General features: G+C 38.9%; 1 protein-coding gene across 6 annotated transcripts in view; it reads right to left on the reverse strand.

The window, feature by feature from the left end:
- Positions 1–1,357: 1,357 nt before the first annotated feature.
- Positions 1,358–27,274, reverse strand: part of PITPNM3 (PITPNM family member 3) — a 62,776-nt gene continuing 36,859 nt past the window's right edge. For all 6 annotated transcript variants that reach the window (XM_061363271.1, XM_061363266.1, XM_061363267.1 and 3 more), the window contains 12 exons: positions 26,887–27,068; positions 24,217–24,386; positions 18,606–18,776; positions 14,160–14,354; positions 13,236–13,384; positions 10,190–10,306; positions 9,388–9,504; positions 7,224–7,372; positions 5,156–5,305; positions 4,176–4,359; positions 3,653–3,781; positions 1,358–3,253 (listed from right to left, as the gene is read on the reverse strand). In XM_061363271.1, the coding sequence (XP_061219255.1) occupies positions 2,945–3,253; positions 3,653–3,781; positions 4,176–4,359; positions 5,156–5,305; positions 7,224–7,372; positions 9,388–9,504; positions 10,190–10,306; positions 13,236–13,384; positions 14,160–14,354; positions 18,606–18,776; positions 24,217–24,386; positions 26,887–27,068 (2,022 nt within the window). In that variant the 3' untranslated portion in view covers positions 1,358–2,944. The remainder of the gene's footprint in view (positions 3,254–3,652; positions 3,782–4,175; positions 4,360–5,155; positions 5,306–7,223; positions 7,373–9,387; positions 9,505–10,189; positions 10,307–13,235; positions 13,385–14,159; positions 14,355–18,605; positions 18,777–24,216; positions 24,387–26,886; positions 27,069–27,274) is intronic.

Raw genomic sequence — 27,274 nt, forward strand, 5'->3', positions numbered from 1 at the left:
CAGAACAACTCCATCTGGGATCTGATGTTTCACAAGATCAGCTCCTAATTAACATGAAGCCTTGACCTCCGAGCTAAAGCCTGTATCCCTGTTTGCCAAAGTGTTTACCTGAAGGCATGACTTCAGGAGATAAACCATTCTATCCCTGAGCAGCAAGTAGTGTTGGAATTATGCAAAGGCCACATAAGCTCTTACATACTGTAGGAAATGAGGTTAAGGAAAATATTTGCAGCTTGGTTTTAATACCATGTGTATAACCTTTGAAACTGTTACTGCCGTTCTAAAACATGCACACACATATATATGCGCTAGCATTGCTCATAAGATTCTTAAGGGAAGTCAGCACAGTGACTACTGTAAAGGTGACCCAGCTATAAATAGAAATACTCAAAATCAGAGTTTTCATGGCATGCTGCCTGGCAAAATGACATCGTGTCTGCAAGAGTAAAAGACAAACATTAACAACCTAGGAGATTTCTCCAGCCATGTGCTCAGATACTAGTTCTTTTAATACAGTCACAGAATTACACACACCTTTCTTGAAAGGAAGGAGGCCTTCCTACTACAGCAACTTAAAATGAAAAATAGATTTTGACGTCTCTTGGATGATAGAGGTAGATGGCTAAAGCAACATTAACTTTGATCTTTGCAGCAGGAACAGTGATTACTGTCAAGAGTCACGCTACACAACACTTAAAAAGAACTTTGTGGTCAATGTTTCTTTCAGGTCTCCTCACTACATTTAAAATTGTCTCTTGGAAGCCTTGGATTCCCATGTTTTTTAAAAATTAACATGCTAACAGCGAACTGACTGGCAGGAGATGGAGTCTACCAGTGCAATCTCCTTCTAGCTGCATCACACGAGAAGAAACAAACTATGTGATTAGAATCACCGCACACAGTGGGCCAAGACAGAACACACAATAATTCCAAGTTTGTGGGTTAAAGAACTGTGATACTACTGGGAAAGCATTTGTAAACCTGAACACTATTTCAAATGCAGTTTCTGGATATCTTTCATTTAGGTTTTGTAGTTGGCTGACTTGGCAACAGCATAAAACCCCAGCACCCTGTAACATAATTAGCTACCTGCTCCCAAATAGCATGAGCTACCGAACTTCTGGTATCTTTCTTAAATCTTCAGCAAAGATTACCCCTTCACTTAAAGGAAGCATTATAAAAAGCAAATTACTGATGTGCCTTTCAGGAAATTTGAAATAGGTAACTGACAATCTTGTCAAATTATGTCTAAAAAAAATAAATCAAAGATCTCCATTTATAAGCTATTTTGATGCCTATTAAGGCAAAAGCCACATTACTATGCCCTTCAAAAAGCACACTGAAACTTCTGGGTGAATAGAGAGCACAAACTTAGGTTTACTTCTGCACTGTCTTAATAGTTTTCCATCACATTTCTTGTTTGCTTTACATGTAAACTTTCAAAATCATTACTTAAAAGACTTTATGAGACATTGTTTCTGGTTTAGCTATGGACTAGGAAAACGTGACAGTAAGGTGGGGAGGACACGAGAGGGAGGCACAACACCCTCCGCCCCAACTCCCTGATAAATCAAGCAAACCTGAAAAAAAGAAATCTCCCACTGACTTCAAGCTTTCTCAGTGCCAACAGTCTGGTTTTAACTTTCAAAGAAAAGCTGGTTTATGTGCACTTGTATCTTCATTGCAGGTTTTAAAACATGTTTCAGTCATGAGTGCAGTGGAAGGATCTGCATGAAGAATCTGCAAACTGCTACTATGTTAAACTAACAACACTTTAGAAATCTTACCATTTAGGGAAAAATTCACACATTTTACTTCTAGTAAGTTCATTGAGAGATGTGAGACAAATTTAAATCAGTAGGAAAACATCTATTTGGCATCTGTAATTTGGCATGTCCGTTCTTTGAAGGTCAAATGCCGTAAATCGGAATGCTACAGATTGTTACAACAGCTGCTATAAAGAGTGAGAAGGTAAACAACTTCCCATAGGAATTCCATCACTTTTTCTCTCTTCCAGTGTAAAGATTCTACTTCAGAATAATGAAAAAAGTAATTGCTATGAAGTTTGCAGATCCCTTAGTAAAACATCTCCCTTTAGCTTACCATCTTAGGATCTGTCTCTTGGACTGAGATGGTCAGAACCATCTCCGTACTCAGAGTAGTCCACACATTTTGCACAGTCACAAAGTTCCACAAAACAATGTGATCCTTGCACACTTGCGCATTACTCCGTATACAGCAAGACTAACCACTTCAAACTGTGGTGGACACATTTATTTCTAACATGAAGATTTTATGATTTGGTTCATAAGTGCAGTCCTCCCATTTATGTGATGTCCAGCACCTCACATGAACATGAGTGCCATATTGGGGTCTGTTGACCCACACTGTAAGTAGAAAGGAAATCTTGGGTTTAAGGCACCCAAAAAAGCATCTTGCTGTACAAATCCTGACCACCCATTATTGTAGTTCCCATTACTGTTTCCCTTGAAAGTGTATCATCACGTTACCAAAAGTGAAGTGGAAACATCAACATCTATTTGATGTTGAAAGCGTAAACCTTCTCTATAACCTATGGACCTACTGTTTATACTATTTTGGGTGCTGCCAGTTAGCTGATACCATAGTCCTTCTGAGGAAAATTAGCCTGTTACAGCTTTTTCTCTTATTGCACGTTTTATTATATCTGTTGTAAAAAAACCCTACAGATACTTCCTGTTCCTTTGATGTTATAAGCACTTGAGATTGTTTTATATTGGTTTAAAATTTCCCAATAAACATGTCAAGAGGAACAGACTGGAAGTTCCCCAGTTAGTGTAAGAAGGCAGATTCCAGAGCAGGGAAGACTCCGAGGTACAGGTTTCCCTTTACATCTTTAGTTTGAAGCTGCCTAAATAAATCTTTGAGGCATGTCTACAGGTTTAATGGGGTGCACCCAAGCTTCCTAGGGGACAGATTCAAATTTATGAACTCCACCTCGAACCCAAGCAATGGAGGGCAAATGCCTGTCATGATCTTTATCTGATTCGGGCTGGCTCTGAGCACGCTCTGGCTTGGGGGTGGAAGAAGGTGGGTCAGGTTGCTGTACAGACATAGTCCTGCGGAGATGGTTTCTCTTGCGCAAAAACTCGGGTTGAGAATGGAGGCCAAAGCTGCCTTTTCTCAAGATCATCCGAGAGTTGTTCTTTTTGGGTCGTGAATGGACACTGAACTCCAGCGAGGCCAAGTGGGCTGCATAACCTTCACTGAGGAACTGAAATAGGAGAGAAAGAAAGGAAGTGACAAATTATTGCTGCCTCAAACTATGAGCTCTATGAGGAATTAAGTTCCATCTCTGGCATCCCAGTTAGATGCCTCCAAAGCACTAATACTCCTCTCCCCTTGCTTCTTTTTTTTTTTTTCAGTGACCTGTTCTATTTTGTCATTCAGTAATATGTTATACATGCACTTGCAGATACAACCTATGAGCACTCAATTCTCTTTACTGTCCACCCTACCAGAAAATGCCTCATCTGAAACCAAAACTGCCCTTCTTTCTCTGAAACACTGTCTCTGCTCTTTATTGAGTGGGTGTGTGTTTGGACATGCATTCACACGCATACATTTCCTTGTTCCCCTTGAACTTTCTGATTGAGTAGCAAGAGTTACTTACTTGACACTGTGCCTGGTATTTCTTTGTTGATCGTCCAACTATGTAGATCTGGGATGGTGACAGAGCCAAGACATTGTACACAGAAATGTCCTTCATGGAACCATATGCAGCACAGATTTTGATGTGGCACTGAAACAAATATTACTTCCAAAGTGAACACTGTACTGAACACGATGCACTGCAAAGATAGCACTTGTTTTGCAATAAAGTAGCAGGTGAGTCCATTGTTAACAACTTCATTTTGTAAACCACAGAAAGCTAAATCTGTCTCTGCCTTCATGCTATCAAGAGCTATAGATATGCATATAGGAAAGAACAGGTGGTTCATTCCTCATGCCAGGAGGCCCCTTTGAATGTTTTAGCAGCATTCCTTGGTTTTTAAAAAGTGAGAAATGAGGAATGGCAAAAAGACTTTCTTATGACCAGTGAGACTGACTGCTCAAAAGGGAGATCTCTAACTTTACTGAATATCTGGGAAAAAAAAACCACCAGATTTTTAAGGTTATGAACAGGTTCCTAGTACCTCTTGCATGAGATTCCGGAGGAAAATGGTCTTTTGTCGCAGCGGGTCATGAACAAGTCCATCTGAGAAGAAGATCATCCCTTGTGGGAAATTGTGTTGTGACAACCATGAAACCACACGCTGTTTTTGCATATCAGGACGCCCAGTAATATAGATAATCAGATATCCCAGGTCCTGCCAATGCCTGTCAGAAACAGCAGGTAAATGATGTAGGTGCAGAAACAATACCCATAAATCAGGTCAGCATTTCTTTGATTAGCACAGACCCAGTTAGAAGTCAGACCTTACCCTTCAACAAGTGGAAAGCAGCATGTCTAAGTCTCTGCTCCTATCAACAATTTAATTAACAATGTCTACATCTTGAAGAAGAGGGAAGGGAGCAAGAAAGGTTTTTATTCAATACATACATGTATAAAATATGAGAGCTATTTTAAAATTCATGTAGAATAGGCCTTGCTTCACATCAAGGCTTGCTGCCTTTGAAACCTCTAACAAGATTCCTGCCATTTCAGCTGTAAAGAGTGAAAACCCTTGAAAACTGGCATGCCCCCATTCTCGTGCAAGTTCCAAAATGAGACCTGTATTTCCCCATCCATTGCAACACTAACAATCTTGCAGAAATGAATTAAAAGGCCTTTTTATTTTTCTTCCCCCAAATGATCTTGCATTCATGGCATCTGCTATTTTTGAAGCAGAAGTATGTCCTTATTTGAAGACAGTAAAACACAAAGCACACTCTCATTTAATCACAGTAACTCACACAATCATTATTAATTCACTGCACACACATTAAGGCCATATTCCCAAAAGACAACTTTTAATTTTATGCAACTTAAACTACAAATTTCCAAGTAAATCATAGCATTCTAAAATTCCTCTGAAAATCAGGCCTTTAAATCCTATTCTGCCCTCTTCTTTTCTATTGTGGTCAAAGAGGAAAGTCAGAGATTTAACTCATGAAGTGTTCAAACCTCACTTACCTGACGACATCAACAGCCCCAGCTCGGACTTTGGGGTCACTTCCCATTATTGAAACACTTGCTGCAAATGAACCATCGATGCTGAACACAACACATTCCATTCCTCGGGGAAGCACAGTCAAGTGACTTGCAGCACTGCTCTGGTCCCCTCTGGAGAGTCAAAGCAATAAATACAATTAGAAAGCAAAATGTCAGGATGTATTTTCTGCATGTTTCAGACCTGAAATTATATCTGTCTGGATCTACAGCTTAAAAAAATCACTCTCAAATAGGGCTTCTGATTTCAGTCCTCTGTGGGGTAATTAAAACCTACACTTTTAGGAATAGCTTTCCAACGAGAAATTTGGAAGCTGACCTTAGTAAGAAATCAGATGTATATAAATATCCTTTGTACTTTCCTAAAAGAACTAGGAAAACTACCCCCAAAACCCCTGAAGTACTCAAATCGCTACCCAAACATGCTATCTATGTATGTACATATATTTCCATACATGTACACATATAAGACATGAATGCTGTATATACGCACACATACACCCCCATAGCACACAGAAACTGGCTACATTTTTTTGCAGCAGTCTGAAGTTACTGGAGAATTATTAGAAATTAAAGGGAAGAACTGATATGCACCTTTTGTGGGCACGTATTTACACAAAGCACCTTTTCTCCATTAGATAAACAGTTGGTAGCACTAGCATTACCCATCCCTCTGTCCTTGCAAATTACAATGGGAATGTCAATCCAGAGAAATGCAATCAGAGATAGCTTTTCTCACGAAAACACATGTGTAATGCAACCTTCTCCTCATGATGTATTTTCCTCAAGAGGTCTGGACATTAAGACATTAATGAAGCACAAAGCATTCAAAAGCTCTTACCACCCCATGACCTCATGTTTCCTAAAAAACATGACCTCAAGACAGCATCTTCTTTCCTTTAGAAATATGATTATTGTATGATCTAGAAATTTATACCTGGTGATGAATATTCTTACAGTATATGTGCACAGCTTAGTGAGAAAAGAGCAATTTCTGCTTAAAACTTACTCCTGCGGTCTAAAAGCCCATGGGAGCTCGGCTTCTGAATACACCTTAATTCATTTTTAAGTAAGTCTTTCTTCTTGAACTGATTGTCTGTTCTATTACACTGAGGTAAAACATCTATTTCTCCTCAATTAACACTACATAAGATTTTCAATTGACTTTGGATTTGGTTAACTGGCTGGTAACAACACATTCTGTTTCGGCTAAATTCATCCTACTGATTTAGCCTCCAAAGTTCAAAGGAAACTGTAGAGCTACTCCCTAAGTGGCTAGGAAATTTTATTCTAAGTGCAATATTAAACTGAAACTCTGGATTAAATTAAATTGGACTTTCATTAAACATGAGGGTTTTTTAAAAGCACACATACCCTAGTCCTGCACCTAGGGTAACAAATTTTATTTCACATGTCTTCATTCTTCATGCTTTACTTGGCCTAGAGACTTTAAGAAATGCTGGATAGAGGAGAGCTGACATTGGAAGTCAATGAACTGTTTTCAGGTGCTGTTTTGATTAATTTTTTTTTCTTTTTCCCAGTTTAAATTAACTCTTTTGATAGGCCTAACATCAACAGATAAACAGGTGATGGCTGAGAACAAGGCAGTATATCCTCTACTGTTTATTTCAGTAGAAAAAGCTTCTTTTCAGCCTGAAGAACACATAGCAATACCCTTTAGCAGTCTTTTCCCCAGTGAACAGGCTGCAAAATATGCCAAGTCATACATTCTTGCCATAAGAAGCCTGATTACAGTTATCCAGTCCCATATTTTGCTAGACCAAGCGCTCCTAACTTGAATTGCACTGTGGATTTGTGTTGCAATAGGAATAAACCCATTGGCCTGGATGCCTCCAAGCTGGCCAGTAAACAGAGGACCACTACTTCAAATCTAAGCTGACAACACAGTGACAGTCCAAGAAAAGATAACTGACCAAAATCTCTCTCCACATCCCCTTCAATCTTACACAACTCACTGTCTCCCTGATTACAATAACCCATCACAGCTGTAGTTCCAGCTTGGAGCCATTACCTGACCACCATTTTGATGGGATACACACCAACTCTTAGTCTCTTCTGTTTGGGTATGTTGTAGGATATCCGGCCACTGCTGTTGGATATCTCTGTGTCAAAGTACACCCACCTACCCGAAGATGGCTCCGTCATTATGAAGATATCAACCTGCAAAGCCAACAAACCGGTCATCTAGTGTGATAGAAGGGAACACATGCCCTCTATTTACAAGACCTGTCAAGCCTAGATTATGTTACTATCTCCAACTATGGCTTACACTAAAAGCTTACAAGGAAGTTTGAAGGAACTTCAAAACTCAGTAAGATCTTCCAGGAGGTTCTCTCAATTAGAAATGCTTCCTAACACAGAAGAGGTTATTGCCTTCATCATTTAAAGCACTCAGCTTAGCACTGCAGGTATCAAACAAAGATACAGAACTCAGAAATTTGGCAGGAACTCTAAATTAGAAAAAAGATCATTTCATCTTGCATGTGTGTGTTACAGTTTTGCATGCTAAATCTACAAAATGGAAAATTTCATTTTATTATTAGCAAAATTTAATCTTTCTCAAGTCACAACCTTGCCTACAAATGCAAAACCTAACCTCTTCAAATTATTGGGGTTTTTTTTCCAAAAGGTCTCATCAATATGGTTTTCTTAACTGAAATATTTAATCAAAATTAACATAAATTGTATTAAATACTTTGTCAGACTTGGACTGGCACTTTTTACCAATACGTACATCAGTAAATATGAGGGAGGTATTTGTCAAGCTCTCCTTCTGTACTCAGCTTTTACAGAACTTAGGCCCACAAGTTTCATGTGGACTTCAGTGCTCAACATGCTGCCAAATACTCTACAAAATTCACCAGCAGCTTACAAGATCATGCTGGGGATATCCTTGACAAAACTCTGCATATATGCTCTTCTTAGACATTATGATGTTATGTGACATTGGGATATAACTATGAACAACACTAGATTTATTCTGAACTTATGAAATTCAGAACTGAATTCTTCTAAGGCATAAGATTCAGTGCAGGGAAAAAATGACAGGTACTGTTGAATCAGAGCCTGTTATTAATAATTAATAATCCTGTTATTAGGATTAAACAACAGGTCTACTAATTCCTTCTGCTTCCTGACTGAATTCACAGTTTGCATACAGATGAGTACCAACTGCCACTTTTAAAGTCTTGGATGGTATAAGTAGGAGAAAGCTTTATTTTGTACCCTAACTGATTCTTAATTTCCATCTTCCAAATGCATCACCAGTGGTGAAAGGGCCAAGGAAAATATTTTTGTGATTTGCTAGGGAAAAGTCTCACTTCCTTCCAACCCACACAGGAATATAAGAACTAACCAGGAACAGAAATACTTTCTTTTAAGAATTATACTTCTAACTTTGTTTTATTCAGCCATTCTGTTCTGACATTCTATTTTTCCTCTTTATTACATTTTCTTAAGTCAAGCCAATAAAGATGGGGGCAGGGGTTTGTGTATGTGTGCTTCACAAAAACAATTGTTAAATTTGCACAGGGCATTCTGAGAAAGCTGCACAACTGTGGTCCTTTCTGATCAACATTTTCTTTTTATCAGTAGCAATGTGAGAGCTACTAGAACAGCATTCTGATGACCGTGCCCACTGAACTGTTCTGGCTCACTTTTCCTTCTCCATATTATGATTATGAAATACAGCCTTTTTATGTAAAGTTACTTGAGATCCTTGGAGAGACAACACGAAGTGGAAAAAAACCATACAGACAGTATTTCTGTTAGTTATGAAAGCCCCCAGAATTAGAATGAAAACTATCAGTAATTCATTACTGAGTATGGAATTCTCAATGCAGTCATTAGTAATAATCTTAATATTTTTAATTAATAATTTCTTTCAAGAGATTTTAATAACAGGATTCTATTCAATACCCAAGCATAACATGAATCTGCTTTCCCACTGTGGAAACACAGCTTATTGTTCACTTCTTCTGAAATGGGAATATGACTTCAAATACACAATGATCTACTGACAGAGGAAAACATTTTTGCTGAAGCGGTGGGGGCTACTGACATACTTCCCCTCCTGTAAGGCTTTCTCTGGTATTACATGCCTGTGCTACATTCAGCAACTGTTTTGCACAAAAGGTGGTTCAGAAAAACAAGGAAATTGATTACTGAGACTTTACCTTTTCTCCTGTTAAAGCCACCATATCCAGAGGGCCATACATAAAGCGCCCAACGAGCACCTGAGGACCATCTTCTGCTGCAATGACGTCATTAGCTCGATGATTAGCAGTCACATTCTGAAACAAGAGCAGAAGGTAGGAAGGGAGGTGTTTGCTTTTGTAGTGAGGCTACTGGCTCTATTATGTTATTATGAAGAGTCACACAGAAACACAGTCCTGTACAGTGTGTCTGAGGTATATCACAGTGCATGGTAAAGCATCTAGCTAAACTACATTACTATTTCAGCTGGAGACAGATTTCCAGTAATGGTGGGCTCCTGAACAGACTTTCTAGTGAGAGTGCTCAAGATAACCAAATAAGAGAGAACATTTAACGGAATCCCAAGTATCTTCCATTTCAAGTGGGTCATAGATTCATGTGATTATGTGTAAGACACATGCATCTTAATTGACATTTCTAACTGAAGTAGCATCTGAAGAATGAAGGAAATATTTTTTTCTTGAGTTATGGATTCATCTAGAATTTAAGAAAACAGAAGAAGCAACTTCTTTGCTTAACTGAAACTTAAGGTCCCGCTGTTACTTAAAGAAAGAAAGATACTCTCTCCCAACATGGAGCGATAAAGCAAGAATAAATTGTTTCTATTTTCTGTTCATTTCTTTGCCTCTGGATTACAGCAGCAGTTTCCAGCTCTTTAGTAATTCAGTTACATAAACTCATGCTTTGGGAGATCAAACTCCATTTAAATTGCTGCCAAACTCAAGTTCTCCAGCTGCCATGTATATTCAGATTTACACTTACTCTCAATTTGACATGTGTCCTTTTGCGTAGCCATTTTTCTCGTGGATTGGACAGACTTAGTGTTGCTGGATCCAAGTTGTCATTTTCCTTAAAAATTACATTTTCGTACCTCATCACCTGAAATTATATAAATATTTTAATACAAAGTGTGTGGCCTGGGAAGTCATGGTACTTGGCAAGGAAAGGAAAAGTACACTGCCTTCCCAACTAATGACACTGCAGAGCCAAAAGCACAATGAAAGTAGAAAGAGGTACAGGTCATATGTTCACGTTAATTGTACAGACTAACTGCTTTCACCCTGTTGGCCAACACTTACTCTCAAGTACTTACTGAACAGCTTTTCCACTCACAACAGAGCTTGCACATTCTTCCAGAGAAAACATTAGGTGAAAACATTAGGATGGTGTAAGTAACAGGCACATTGTCTGCTCATGGTCTGCAAAGTCAGTAAAGGAGCTTAAGATCATAGAATTATTTTTTAATGTCCTTTATGGGGCAGAGATCTGATTCCTGACTCCATCTCTACTGATTTTTCTACATATACTCAGACAAATTGCTTCCTATCACCTACTGGATATTACTTACCACTGCAGTAGGCGACAGGCTCAGGATTTGACTTGTGGCTGTTAACATCTGAAGTTAAGAGGACTATAACTTGTCAACATGCAGAACTCTAGCATGTCATACAGTCTACACATTCTTAGAATTTAAATATCACACACTTATCAAGAACTTGCATGTCCAGCTCAGATTTCAGGATACAACCTGAAACAACAGGTTTCAAAATCTGTGGGTAATACGCTGCTTCAATTGAAACCACAAGCCCTGTCTTACTGAAATCCGAGGTTGCACTCTGGGATCGTGGACAGGATGAGGCTACTTCATTTTGAATGAGAAATAGCTTAGTCTGCCTCTTCCACAAGCTAGCAGAAAATTACTCAAGGTGAACAGTTGTTTTCTTGTGCTGAAGTTTTCCACCCTGGATGCCCTCTCTTGAAAAGTGGCCTACAATCATTTTCAAAGACATCTCATATGAAGTCCCTTTAGTAAAACCCTATTTCATTCAGCCTTAGCAACGCAGTTGGCTTGCAACAAATCACAGTAATGCTGAGAGGTTGGTGTGCTTTTTAACAAATTGGTGTAAATTCTATTCACTAGAGGTCATGTGCAGGAAATGCATGTGCCCACAGGACATTCAGAAGCCATTAACCTTAAACTTAATCCCCAGTCAGGGCAGAATGTCCAGACTATGCTGGAACTAATCAGTCTTCTATGTAGTTCTATAAGCTCACATATTGCTTTACAGGCACATTTTAAATGCTTGAAGGGCTTATTAAATTCTAAAAGCTCCAAGGCACATACAAGGCTAGGTAAGACAGAACAATGCAATTTGATACAAATGCACAGAAATAACAAGTATAATAAAGCAGGAATGATTGTTAACAGGCAGCTGGATAAAGGAGGCATTTAAAAGGCAAGATGGGAAAATGTTCTGATGGATTCAAGGAAAAAATGTCCTGAGAGAGAAGATGAGATGACAAGAGCTATAACAGAGCTTCCAAGGAGAGGAGAAACATGTAGGTACAATTATCTAAGGCCCTTGAGCAGAAAAAACAGGGGCTTGCATCCTTTCACTTCCAGTAAAAACCTCTCCTCTACTGTTGAATGAGCATCAAATAAGATTCATGTTCTGGAAACTGTTCTCATTCATGGAAAAACTCTTCTGCAACTTCTGCTTGCCTTCATTGATTCTAATAATAACAGTTTTTAAAATTAGCTTTTAAAATTCTGCACTACTTAGTGATACCTTTTGACTGGAATCTGATATACCAAAGGACGCTCTGAAAGGACAGCAAGAGGTGGAAGGACTCCTAGAATTTCTTAAATTAAAAACAGCAAGGAAAAGCTTTGCAAGTGGTATGGTTACCGGCCAGACTGGGGGCTGCATACTCCACTCAGGCTGCCATATAAAGATAGGGGCTCAGTACAGCTGCACTTTATGACTCAGCAGCACTTCTGGACTGCAGGGCACTCAGCCAGTGAGTTTCCATTCCCAGAAGCTACCAGGCGAGCCTCCAGGGAACTAACATCACTGACACCAGCACTGGGAGCAGGAGGTAGAGGGAGTTAACACTCAGAGACCAGCTAAAGAGGCAGGCACACAGATATCTGCTGAACTGGTTCAATGAAAAAACGGCAGAGTTTTCTGCATTGTTCTCATTACTGTTTACGTGCCAGCACTTCATTATTCATGGACGTAAAAAGCACACAGATTTCTTGGGTTAATCTAAATTAAACTTCTTGTCACTGCCCTTTGGGTGTGGGTCACTTTGCATTCTTGGAGGGACACTTACCCTACAGGCTTCACTAGAACACCAGTTGTTTGGTTTGGTTTGGTTTTCTTTTTACCTGAGATGAGATGTCTCAGTCTCACCACTTTCTCTGGAGGTCTGAGCACTGTATTATTCCTAAATCACTGAAAGCTGCTGCCTAATTTCTGACACAGTAGGAATAAGAGACCCATCATATGACTTAGAAATAAATTCTGAGGAGACAGTGCATACAATGCCTTGAAATACTCCAGTATAGTTACATGAGAGACTTGCCTTTCTTACAGGAGCAGTACTTTCAAACTTCTGGTTTATTATCAAATGTATGCTAACAGTTTGAGATTTACTAGCAAAATACATAATTAAATAAGGCTGGAGATAGCCTATTCCTTCAAAAAATGGTAGGAAATTAATACATAATACAGTGTTATACTGATCTGGAGCATGGGAGGAGTGAGTAACGCATGCTTGACAGTGCTTTGTTCCCAGTCACATAGTCACTAGTGCTAATGATGGGCTCGCTGTTTCCTTCACCTCTCCAGTTAATACACTTCTGTCATTCCTATATCCCGTTGTACAGGATCATTGTATATGATGCAGCCACAGTTAACCATGTAACTGAACTGAAGATTAAAAGATTAGTCACCCTTGGAAGAGACAAGTAACAATCACAAGGTTATTCATTCCATAGACAAAAGAAAAAAAGATCAATGACCTGTCTTAAAATGAAGGCCACAACGTCTGTTGATTCCCAGTAGCTGGAATGGAAGAGATGAGGCAGGGCCACAGTTGGAAAGGCTGTCAGCACATCTGGACAATACAAGGCATAATCTATTCGTTTTGTTCCCCACCACTTTGCAGTAACTACAAAACAAACCAAACAAATTAGCATCACATTTCTATAAGATATCTTCTTAATAAATCTTTTGCTGTCATTATATTTAAGCTGGATAATTGAATGACGTCTCCTGCTTTTTAATCTTGACATTTAGAGTCTGTTAAAGGTATCTACAAAACACAAAAGTAACTGTTTTCACTGAGTGCATCATCAGTTATCTGTCTGCAATCTAAATAGTTCTACTGGGTCATAGTTTTTAGGAAGCAGAAATCACTTCAGCATGGTTCCGATTGCTTCCATGAAAAATGTGCAGTGAAAGACCGTCACTTTTATGATCACATTACAGAGTAAGAATTGCAAATGGTTCCCAAATAGTGAAAGGAATATTGATATATGACTGGATAGTCATATATCCATTCCACTATTCCAACAGTCCATAACAATACAATATAATGATTTAGAAACATTTTATCTATAGTTAACAAATCTGATACATCTGCATTTCTTCATGCCTGGAACATGATTCTAAACCCCTGTTATATGAAATCCTTAATGACTATTTGTGAGTGGCACCTTAATATAAAACTGACTTAATTTCTATTACTTTATCTACTTAATTCTAACCAGAAGAGGAAACTTATATATTATACAAAATGGTAGCAACCTCGGCTGTTCTCATAATGCCCGAATTTCCAAGCAGGTAATTTTCCTTTTCGTAATAAACTTTTCCACAGAAAGGATGTGGAGGGAAGGAAGGTTTGCTGCTGTATCAGACATCACATAGCACCAGGCTTCACTCACTGTTGGTGAGGTATGCTGACGGCAAGCTTTCTGTTGACCCTGAGTTTTCACTTTTTGTGCTGGCCAAGCTCAACTTTCTTGTTTTTCCCTGCAGCTGATCAGATGCATTTGGAGATCCAGGACTCTCCTGAGAGAAAGGTATGTTCAAAGAGCTGTTCTCAAGGAACAGAGCACTGTGATTGTGAACAGCATCACCTGCAGGTTACAGAAATGAAAATAACAATGGCAACAACAATACTATTATTAATAATAACAACAATACAATGGGATTAAGAACATGGCTTTGAAACTGGGAGTGGTGGTGGTGGTGTTGAATACAGAGATAATGAGCATTTTCCTAAATAATACCAGATTTAATGACCTTGGATGAAACTTCCTCGGAGGAGGGCAGCATGACCAGGTAGAGAAAGCCCACCCTACTGCCATCAAAATGCAGTGGTGGCTGAGTGTTTTGGCCAAGATTTTCTAAACTGGGTAGTGATGTTGAGAGGCTATTTTACCTCACACTCAACCCTACCCATTTTAAAAGCATTCTCTGAGAAGAGCTATGCAGCCCCCAGACTCTGTGATACTTCTCTTGTCCTCTTTCTGACATAAGCAAAATGATTTTAGGAAGAGAGCCTTCAGCAAGACTATCTACTGGTTTGCGTGTTCCCAAATGGAAAAGAATTCTTTTTTATTCATGCCTCTCTGACAAACTATGGGCCATGGCTAATGCCTCTACTGAATGAAACAAAACACAGCCTTCCTTCCAAGGTGTTCTGAAACAAGACCAGGCTGGACACAGGGGCTTTGAGCAACCCAGTCTAGTGGGAGGTGTCCCTGCCCATGGCAGGGGGTTGGAACTGGATGAACTTTAAGGCTCCTTCCAACACAAACCATTCTATGTTTCTATGTAAGAACAGACGTGCATTTAAATAAAAGCACTACTGGTAAATTTGCTTGAAGCAGACTGCACAACTTTCCTGTACCTAGGAATAGCAGAACCTCAACTGAGAGACACAGAACATACAGAAAAGTGCATAGCAAAAGCAGCTGACCCCTCAGTGTTGGGTTTTTTTTTCAGAGAACAAACCTCCTGAATTGATTAAAACAGTGAACAAAAGAAAAAGGAGAGAGAGTTCAATGCACTTACTACAGAAAAAAGTAGACGGCCCTTGGTGACTTACTGCTCTTTTTCTGAGCATATTTCAGCCCCATTCAAATAACTGTAATCATGCTGTGCTTATCTCACATGGCCTTGAGTAGGGCACTATGTCATGTAATTCTTTACGTAGCAAAGGCCTGGAATAAGTTTCTTGTCAACTTTCCAAGTATTACCAACTCCCAAAGCAATGAATACCTCAATGGTGCACACAGGAGAACACAACAAACTGTTGCTTTCAAGGACACCCTTTCTTAAATAATACACTGGAAGGCTAAGTGCCTATAGACTATCAGAACTGGTAAAACATGTCACCACTAAAAGAAAAGAAATAGCAGCAATCTCCTCCCTTCCAAAAAGCAGATACAGCTAGGAAGATTTTGACTTGTTTCAAATAAGCCTGACTATCTCAACTGCATGGGATAACACATGGAACTGCCCTGCAACTGAATCAGAGAAACATTTAAATTCTAACACTTCATGGTGTGTATGTCGTTTGGACAGATTATATTCAGCTGTAGTTTCCAGGGGAACATATGTCTTTTCATTGGAAAATTGCAATATACTGTTCTTTCAAAGGACTCTTGTTGACGTCATACAGGAAGGAAAGCTACGCGTGGCTACAGGAGAGCTTTATGGAGGTGAAAAGAATGAAAGGACAATTCATTACTTCCCTTGTCTCAGGCAAACTATATGGACTTCAACACAGACAACTGAAAACACAATGCTGCTTTCCTATTACTTACCTCACAAGACGAGGAATTATACACTCTTTGTAGTGAAATAAGCAGCACAGAGAAGTAAACAGTCTGAAATACTAAATATTGAACAGCAAGGCACCTGGTCCTTCTGACAACAAATCTCAAATCCTGTGGCCTAAAAACCACAGCAAATCAGTTCACTGAATACAGAATCCATGCACATAAGCAGTAAGAAACAGGGAAGCTTCCAAATTGCACCCCACTAGGTGTCTATCTGAATCAGAAACCTGGTCCAAACATCAACCAATAGGAAATTCCACAGAAGAAGGTGCCATGAATCTCATAAATGAGAGCTATATCTCATGCATATAGCTAGTGCTCGTGATTGGCAGTGTTCTGATGCATACTTTCTGCTTCCCCTGCCAAAAGAGTCACTGAGTTGGGTTGTGCTTTTAAAATACATTTCCTGCTCCTGAATTGTAGCTGCTCTGCTGAAACCATCATAAATTTACCCCAATCTAATCCTTCCTCCCCCATTATAATACTGTAAGAGTTTTGGTTTTTCATTCCCACTGAAATGGAGATGGGGAGAGGAGTAAAAATAGTAATATTTCATAGAATGGAAAACATGTTGTCAGCCAACATATCTGTTTGCATTTTCCATATTGACTAGCTTCAGACCAGCTTGCTAAGTCTGGTGCCACAAAACCTGTTGTTTATTTTTTAGTATTCCTATTCTAAGATCAGTAACCCTTTTCCTATGAAGAGATCAAATCAATAAAATGGAAGAAATAATTGGCAGGTTTTTCTCTCCTGTTTCCTGAATTATCTTTATTTTAAACAGGCAGGGCAGCCTGCCTTTAACTCTGCAGATCAGGTCTTTGTTAAATTGTAAAGAATACAGAGTACTGGTTAAGAGAGAAATAAAATGCCTATAATAATGTGTTGTTTTTTTTTCTAAAAGCCCTGTGCTCAACTTTTGATTAGGACAGTCTACTTGCATAATTCTTCCATTTAAAAAACTGAAACAGATACTTTCCACCGAAAACAGCCTTTTGCAGGGCTCTGAAGGTCACTAAAGGTTCTTACAATTTATCCTACTAATCCAAATCTATTACTATGCTTGATAATGACTAAAATAAAGGCAAATCAGTTTACACAGTCTCATCTTGGGTAATCATGATAGTTATAGCCAAAGCAAAGAGGCAAAGCAACTTCCTCAGGCACACCCTGTAACCATCTCAAGACAAAATTAACAGTATCTGATGCATTTACAATCAGAGAAGTACTGTGCTTTTAGCCCTTCATTTCTCTCCACAGTGAAGCAAAGCAGCTAGGCCAGCTCCAGCTCTTTCCTTAGGGAGAAATTGCTTTGCAAGAGAAAAACCTTGCAATTATTCCAAAGATCCTGCAAAGTAGAACGTGGGGCAGAGGCACGAACAGTGCCGAGCGTTCTGACCATCCACGTTCTGCTACATCACATGGCTCAAAGGTAGGATGAGTTGAAACCAGGTGTTTTGAATTAATGCAGAACAACCCTATTTTTAACCCTGAAGTAGATACAATGCATCACATCATCAGTAGCACAGCAAAAAAAGGAATTAAAACCCACATGCTAGTGTCAAAAGACATAACTGGTGATAGGTCAGAGACCTGTCACAAAGGTAAGGCTCACTTATACTAGCTACAAAAGTACTTTGATTATGTAATGTCAACTAGGCAGCAGCTGAGAAAGCTATTGTTTAACAGAAGGTCAGGGCAACATGGCTTTCTCAGGGCTGTAACATTGCCTGAACTTTGTGCCTTGCCCTCAGAGTAAAACCCGAACCAAACCCAACAATTAATAAATTGCATTTTTGTCTGAACCATTATCTACTGCTATGTCTGCTATCACCACAGGTTTATGAAGACGTTTCCTCCACCTGCCCTGGATGTCTGGCAGTGCCTTCAATGCACTTCCTTTTACTTTCACTTGTCTGTATATCAGATAAACCCTATGCACAGAGCAGCTGGCTCCAATAGCTTCATTTGATTGGTAAGAACTGAACAACAGCTATAGAAATACTGCACCATTCCCCAGTTTTTCCCATTTTCTCCAGCCTGTGCTATTGCTGAGCTGTTTCTATGACTCATATGATAAAATTCTTTTCTAGTAGTAAGTTTTTTTTCATGCAGCTTCCAGATCAGAATGGTTTTTTTCCACAGAGGCACCAGTAGGGTGCTTATATGAATCATGCCTATATGATTTTATCAGAGAAACAATATCTGAAAATCTAGCCAAAGTTCAATTAATTGCAAAAATAAATTGTTTAAAATAATAGTCAAATACATGGAATTTTGCAAGTGACACTTCAACTAAAGCAGTGATATCACCTTTCAACTCCTCTTTAACACAACTGGTATCACAAAGCTCATACGCAAGAACCATTTTTCTTGCTAGTCTTCTTTGGTCCCACACTTGCTCAATATGTGCTGTTCAGTCCCAGATGAATTGCTTTTAGCATGTTAGAACATTGGTATTTCAAATCCTCTTGAGCTGTATGAGGAGAGAATACTTAAGAGAACAAAAGGTAAGGAGAGCTATGAAAATAGGCACTGTACCTAACTGGTGAGATCTTCCATCCCCTAATGGGTATCTCTGGTACCGCGGGATACTGAATGGAGGCAGGAGATGGAATCTTTTCTCCAGCAATGGTTCAAGTCTGCAGGCAGAGGGGTCAGCAGAATGAAACAAACTGTACACTTGGCTGCAGGCTGGGCGGACCTGGCATACTTGGATGACAATGAGACAGAGAAACGGAGTTCAGTATTGCCCCTCTACAATTTTCAAGGAGTCTATACAGAAATGGGGTTAAAATTGTCTTCTTCAAACTACAGACTAGCATACATCTGGCCACAGGAAATTTATCCAAATTGTTTGCTATTTCATATGTAAAGAACACTTCACTGCAAAGGAGTTTACAGACACATCAGGATCTGAGATGCAGGCATACAGCAGATGTGGAGACCAGCCAGAGACATAGACAGAACTAATGATGGAAAAAGAAGTTTAAAAGTCTTGTAAATATGTTATTAGGCATTACAGTTATGATGCTCAGCACTTCAAATATTTACAAGCAAAATGGTTTGATGGGCCTGTTACATCCAGAGGACTTGAATCTAGGTGACAGCAGGAGCAGAAGACAGAAAGCACTGCAGTTTCTGAAGTCACCTTATGGAAGATAATGTACAGAAATGAGGCTGGGCATACTATAATAGTAAAGCAATGTTTGTGAACCTTGCTGACGGTGTGCAGCTGCTGAGCTTTTTGAGCTGCAACTGTAACTACAAATCTGAACCTTACTTACTTGGCTAGTAAGGCATTCTTTTAACTAAATACGCAGCACTGAAGTATAACTTGTATCTGATGGGTGATCACAAGACTGACAAGGTCTGTCAAATGGTCAGTGTAGTCACTTGTCACCACATCACAGATCAAACACACTGAATCGTGCACTTTGAGCAAATCAATTCATTACAGGCTTGTTAAACTTAGTGCCATTTGTATAATACTGTATTACATGTTACAACAGGCAGTTTATTAACTACAAGAATAAAGGAATGACTGAAGTATTTATAAAATATGTTTGGGAATATCATGTCTGTTCCCCATGAACTCCATGCAAGCAAGACATGTTTTCAAACCTGCTGTCCTATACAATAAATCTTAGTTGTTCTTTTGATAGAGTTACTATTTCCTTGTGGTGGTAATAAAAACCTAGTGACATGTATAATGTTTTCCCATAGAAAGCATGTTTGGTACAGCATTGTTCCCATGCAGAAGCCAAACACATGCTTACCTAAAAAGCATGAAGAAAGATGTTAGGGTTTTAATATAAGGTGTCATGGAATATTAGATCTAATGGAGTCTATGTTAAGTGACATCTCTCACCAGAGCACCCACCATGGAATTTAAAAATGATAAAAAATCAAAACACACTACTTAGGTTCTTTCTCATTTTTAAGAGTCACAGTCAAGCTATTTGTACATAAGCGAAACTACACTGAGCAAACTTGATGCTGTACAACTTCCTCTGCTGCAGTCACAGAGAGTCACTAAGAGCTACAGCAGAAAACACTACATTCTTACAGTTTTTTTCCAAGTGCTTTCCACGTTGCTGGAAGGACTTTTAAAAATTCATGTTACAGTGCTTGCTACTATTAATGGCATATAGAGACAAATCTTGATATAGCCTATGTCAGTGTTACCAAGTTCTAAGCTTAAAAGGTTGGTATTTTTTTGTTGTAATAGCAGCACTGCCATACTGAGCAATAGTATGACCAATATTTTATTTTGTTGCCTTCTATGTGAATGTTTGTTCTATAAAAGCACATTAGGTTTCTTCTCAAATTAGTAAGAAATGAACCTTTTATTGATCATAGCAAAAACCGTCTCAAGATGCTTGATGATGAATCACATCTGCCAGGACCACTTCATCACATGCGTTCTGTGCTAAACTGCCTGGGAGACTTCATGTCATGAAGATGTCAATACCCATAGCCTCTCAAGAAAGGCTCTGGGACAAATCTTCCAGTAAGGATATACCTATATACAATCCAGTTCTGACAAGCCATTAACTTTTTTCTTCTTTGGACATGTGCTGTATACTATATTTTGTGTTCACTGAGTCACTCTGAGGACAGTGCAATATCTCTTTAATTTTGGAGGATTTTTGCCACTCAGCTTGAACCATGCAGGTGTTTTGGGGGACATTAATTGAAGCTTTGTGGGTTGTTGTTCCCTCCCCCCCTCCCCCCAGCTCTCTCTGTAAAACATTTTAAGATTGTTTTCAGTGGCAATTACCAAGTTTCCAGCTGCAGGATAACCAAGACCTACTTCTGATGTCACTTGTATGTTGTTCTTTCTAGAAAGGATGACTCTGTGCATCAATCAGCACACCTGGTAGCAGATGAAAAGAAAGTGGGAAATAAGACTACTTATTAAGGACACCATAGAATCTTCTTCCTTTCCCACTACCAAATAAATAGGAGCTTCATGCCACCTTTGTCCCTTTCCCACCATTAAGCCAGTCATATGCAAAAACTGTGGCCTGTGAGATTTTTCCATGAAACATCTTTCCACAGTTCTCCAGAAACCATTACAAAGTACCCTTTTTTCTTAACTTATTCTCAAAGTAGGGTACAAAATTCACCCATCAATGTGATGTGCTATTAAAACTGAATGAATTCTCCCATGTATTCCACTTAATTGCATCACAAGAGAAGCAGAAGGAAAACACCATCAAGACTGCAAAGATCTGAGACTACTTTTGATGGCTTTCTTCAATCTGTATTTTGTTCTTAGTATTTGCCAGAAAAAAATGGAAACAGATCACCTGTGTAAGAGCATTTAAGTGCAGCAGAAATTAAGTTCTATTTAAGGGAAGTCAAATTTTCTTGCAGAGCCCAAGTAATGTGGAATAAATTCTGTGAGGTAAAACACTGCATTGTGTTAGAATTGAAATCATATTTTGGCAAGCCTGTAACCTTGATGTATGTATGTAGGGATCTAGTGCTTACAAAGTAGAGCAGAAAACTGGTTATTATTCTACTGAACTACAGCTTCCTTCCCTAGTGGGTTGTATATTGGTTTATTCTTTCTTTCTCATCATGCCTAATATTAACTGTCAGAACCAAACATAAAGGAAGTGCTTAATGTAATTAAACCAGTTGCCTAATTGCACCTTCTAATACTTCTTGTATAGGAACTTTTTCTGTACATGTCTGCCTTCTGCATATACACAGGAGGCAGACAAAGCCAAGGATGCAAACAAGCAGGGTTATGAAAGTTGTCAGCATAGGGCAAATTATGATATTTAGTGGCAACAAGAGAGCATGTCCCCAGAGTTACCGGTTGTTCTCATACCCCTCTTCAAACTGGCAAAGGAATATAGCACATCATGCTCCAAAGGAGATTACTCCCTACCACTGTAGCACTTAACAGTAGTAGTTCCTAGTAAGAGCAAGTGCAAAACACCCTACCATTACAGCTATCCTAAGATAGGACAACGCCACTTTTGGGTTGTAAGTAAATGCTCATGATATATTTGGAATTCTAAAAAACATTGAAAGTTTCATAGGGTACCAAACCTCTTCCAAGGATAATCAGCATACAGAGAGAGGCAGAATTTAGCAGGGACACACAAAAGATCAGTGCTTTGGAAAATAAAATCTGAGACTAGACAGAGGGAGGCCCACTGAAGAAAGTGCTAGACGGTAACCAAGAAGAACTGTCAAGGAAGCAGTAAGGGACCAATAGAACATCTGACAGAGGAGAATTAAAAGGCATTTGGCAAAGAAATAAAAAATATGAATGAAGATTTGGTTTTAGCCACACTCTTACTAGCATAACGACTCACCTCTGTGAATCCAACATTACTTCTAAAAGGCATGTTTACATGGCCAACAATTACTTCTAAATGTAATTGTCACACTTTTGAATACATAAATGCTTTCATACGCAGCACAGCATTCAAGGGGAGATGTGCCTGGAGAATTACACACAAAACCTGTATCACTTCAGAGCAATCCCTCTTGCAAAAAGCCACAATTCCATTAACTTTTCACACATTTTCAATACACGTGTATAATCCCTTGAAGTGAAATGTGAATTTCATCTATGCCCACCAGGACTGACTGATGGGAGGGCTTATCACACACAGTCAGCTGCTGACAGCCACACCACTGGCTACTCAAAAAGATGTGTCAGAGTCTGCCACTGAGGTACTCTTGTGTCAAACACTGCCAGTATTCTCTACTTACTGTGCAGTACCTGGCATCTGCTAATCAGTATTTGTCCTTAAGGACTCTAAAAAGGTACCTAATGAAACAGATGTGTGCTCTATTTCATGTGTGATTCCAGAGTAAATGTGTCCATTCTGATTCATTAAAAGGAAACCGCAACTTCTTGCAAAAATACTAATTCTAGCTCAAGGAGTTTGAATCCAAGCACACAAATTAATACTGGCAGGTTTTTCCACATGAAGTCCTAGGAAGAAAACGCTGAACTCCCTGCCCCAAGCCCCCAGCAAAACCCCCACCATCTTCAGAGGAAAGCGTTGCTAACCTTGGAAAGAAATCCCCAAGACAGAAAACCAAATTGCAGTGCAGTTTTCAATGCCAGCTATCATCTATGTAATTTTTTTTTTGACAGCTCTTTCACAGAGGCAAAAAGCCTTTGTTTGTGGGAAAATATATCTGCATTTCCATTCTCTTTAGCTGAGCTTTGGTTTTCGTTTATTTGAACAAAACTGAGTACTGCAAATATGATGAATGAAATGCAAACTGGGAGTTTAATTATCCTCTCTTGTAAGGTCATGCAACTTGCTAAAAAAAATTCTACCCGATTTCTAAATGCTAAAGACATGGCTTTGGTCATATTTTTAATTATGACAAGTAAAATAATTCTCAGTTTATACGACATTCCACTTTAATCCCACAATCAAATGTGACTTTGAAAACTCAGTCAAATGACATTACTCAAAAGCCTATAAATGGAGAAGAAAAAAATTGGGAGTCCTGAATTATTGTCTCTTCTCACTATTGCAAGTGTTTTTTCCCCCTCACCTGATAAGTGAACTTATAATTTCCTATAAAGACTGGGCTACCCAAACCTCATACAATGAAAAAGTACACACTGAATTTTGAAAAGTAAAGTAAGCTCTTAGTTTAAAAAAAAAAAAAAAAAAAAAAAAAGGAAAAAGTCTAGATGTATTTAGAAATAAAGCAAACAAATCCTGTATGTTTCTGATTACTAGGCTCTGTTACCAGAAAGAAAAATAATGTCTCACAACCAACACACCTGGGGGCCAAATTTACCCACAAAGCCAGACATGAACAAGATGCAATGCTGACCAAGCACTGATGTTATTTTGGTACCTTTTGCAAGGTCCAACCCTTGATGAGGTGCAAGCTTCATGTTACATGACATGGAATACATGATTAACAGCAGAGCAAAACACACACTACTGTAAATGGGTGAGCAGTGACACCCGCGGAACAAGACTCATCACCTCAGTACCTACCTACATTAACACTCTGATATTTTAAAGGAAGAAACTTACCTCACTCCCCAGTCTTTAAGTAGGCTCCTTTATTTACCTCCTTTCACGTGAGTCTCTTTGTTTACTAAGGTGACTAAGCAGCCTGTATTCTAACCCCAGAAAGACCTTACCATCCAGGCCAGGCAGAACAGTACTCCTCATGGCCAGCACCAAACCAAGCGGCGATCCAAAGAGGAAGAAATCAGACACCTCGAATTCAAATCGTCCCAGGTTTACTTCTGACAGACTGGAATTCACAGGCGGAAAGTCTGGACCATCTTTCAACACACTCGAGTGGATGCTAGGCAAAGAAAATGCAGATTTAACAATAATGAATGGGCATCCAGAGAAAAATTCCATTCCCAAAACAGGCTGCTTCTAAAGATCTAGCACCTGTATCTAGATCCAAGCAATAACTCTCCAACTCTAGATAGATACTGCAGTATAGCAGCCACTTGTCATCATTTCCAGTGCATGATTCAGTAAATTTACCACCTGCAATATGCAAGAGTTTTCTACATTTATTCTACAGAATACTTAATGGTAAGTTACTCACGGACTCTGAAATTTACCTCCCCTCCTTTTCAGCAGTATAGATCTATGTAAACTTATTCTGAAATTTCTATGAATTCTAACCTACTCAGGTTGATAAGGACAATTAATATTAAAAGGTTACAGTCATTAAGTATATAATATGGGTCCGTAAAAAGCATTGTTCTAATCCATTTCCTGAACTCTGAACTAGAATTTCACTATTTTTCAGCTATTTATTGCAAGTTAAAATTAATTATAGACATCTTTAAATCTCTTAAGTGATTTAAATACTTTCATTTACTTTATATGCCATACATGCATCAGGTAAATACAGATCACCTATTCCTCACCGACAGAGAAAAGATTTGTCCCTCATTTAGTTTTGCTGGAGATGAAATAACTACATTCAGAAGCAGAAAAATAGCATATACACCTGCTGTCCAGTTATGAGACAGAGCAGAACATGCCTCCAGCACATGCAAAGCCTGACTGAGAGATGCTGACCATGCTGACTTCAACCAATGCTCTAACTGAAGCCCTTATGAATTATCTGCACACTGTGCTCTGAACCAATGGCCAAGTATGAATCAGAATCCAGACATCCTGAAGACTGGTCCCAGGACACCAGCTCAGTCTAAGATCCTATCTGAGGTTCCTATCTGAGGCATTCCCGTATAACCTGATGTTACTAACTGAAACTCTGGGGACAAAAATTAGGGCCCCTTCAGGGTAGAAATGAAGAAAGCCAAGAATCAAATCCATCATCGGCATAGCAGTTAAGAGTTACTTCTCTGTGCTAAAAGCACTTGGACAAAAAGCACAAGCTGACACACTGAAACGCAACCACAGTGTAGGACAAGGACGTTTCTGTAACTTCACTACTCACGGTGACACAGCCTGTGTTTGTTCAACTATTCTTCAGTAACTTAGCAACAGCATAAAGTTTGAGGGGTCCAGAATTTGGATGGAAGCTAACATGTTTCTGCTTGCTGAAGTACAGCTGCATGTAAAACTTTCAGTTTATATTTATAGATGCATATGAAATAGGAAAAAAACCCAACAAGACCCAAACCACAAAACCCTGTTTTTTTGGTTTTGACTTTTAATTATCCTGTTAATTTTTTGGTTTTGACTTTTAATTATCCTGTTAAGTTTTTGGTTTTGACTTTTAATTATCCTGTGATGCCCCAAGTCTGAAGTGCTTTACACTACACCTACAGGAACATAGAAATAGTACCCCTATGCAAGAACTTAAAAGTGACTGACCAAAAAAATCTTCAGGTGTTGAGTCATGTACAAGCAAAACCCAACCATTCTGTCTCAGACAGAAGACACTGCAACATACCGATATGCCGAAAACCCAATGGTTTGAACATAAAAGCAGAATAGCCGACAAAAGCAAAGTACATTCAGCCAAAGCAAGAAAATAAATTTACCTTAACTGCTACTAACAGAACTGCTATACTTGACAGAAAGCACAGTACTAAGTCTGCACTATGCTTAACTGTAGCAGAACTGAAACTTCAACACAAAATAGGACTTCTCCCTTTGCATCACTCTCAAGGAAATAAAGGAAATAAGACAATGCATAGAGGAAAAAAAACAACTCTGAGAAGTAAAAAATAAAATAGCTTAGTACAGGAAAAACCAATGAGACACGGAATGCTTATGTTCCCATCAAAGCTGCTTTTTAAACATTACTTAGGATCCAGGAAAGCTAATTAAGTTAGATTTCCTCCCCCAGCCTCCTCCTCATTTAAACTAAATATCCAGGCAAGGTTTTTGTTTGTTTTAAGGCTGATTCAAATAGCTCATAGACCATTGGGAACACCTGCAGGAAATATGTCACTCTTTACAGAATAACAGAAAGCCTATAAATGAAGTCAGAGGGATCTTTGGAAAGAAAAACACAACAGAAAATTAGAATTATAAAGCATTCATCCATCTTGATTTCTGTGGGTTGCACTGAAGAAATGGAAGTGCTTGCATTCATTTCTTTCATTCTTGCATTCATTCAACATTCAGTTGTGACAGTTTTAAATATTCAAAACTCTCACAAGTGAATAAAGATTAAATAAAAATCTCTCCATGTGTAAGTTCATACCAGATCCACCGTATCTATGATTTCCTTTGAGAGGTATATAGGGATTTTAAGGAAACCTCCAGAAACAACACAAACAATAAAAATGATTCTGTTGCTCTGGTGCTGTCAGGCTCCATTCAATGACAAGCCTGTTTCTTTTACTCAGTCATCAAATACAAGTTACCTAGACAGGAAAGCATGATGCTGGGTTATAGGATCACAGTCATAGGTGGATGAATCACTCTGTTTCCGAGGCAATGGCTGCCTTGGCTTCTCATCCTCCATGATTCCCGAGATGTCAATATTGCTTTTGCTCAGGCGTTTGCTGCCACCCAGATTGGAGTCCTCTGCTAAGAGGGGATTATCCTTCAGAGAATGAACAGAGCAAAAGGAAGATTTAGACAGTGACCAAAATACGACAGAGCTTATATGAAATGGTTCCATTTGTATAGTTGGCCTCACTTTATCCAAGAAAGGGTTGAATGGGTTAGAGTCTCTGCAGCAGAGAAGACTAAATTTCCTTGTTAAGAGCAGAATTCAAAGTTGTTTTTTCCCTTGTTGCACACAACTCT

Source organism: Neopsephotus bourkii, unplaced genomic scaffold (assembly GCF_033783945.1).
Source record: "Neopsephotus bourkii isolate Nb327-2 ecotype Australia unplaced genomic scaffold, CSIRO-AGI_Nbou_v1 NB_1154, whole genome shotgun sequence".
Taxonomy (NCBI): domain Eukaryota; kingdom Metazoa; phylum Chordata; class Aves; order Psittaciformes; family Psittacidae; genus Neopsephotus; species Neopsephotus bourkii.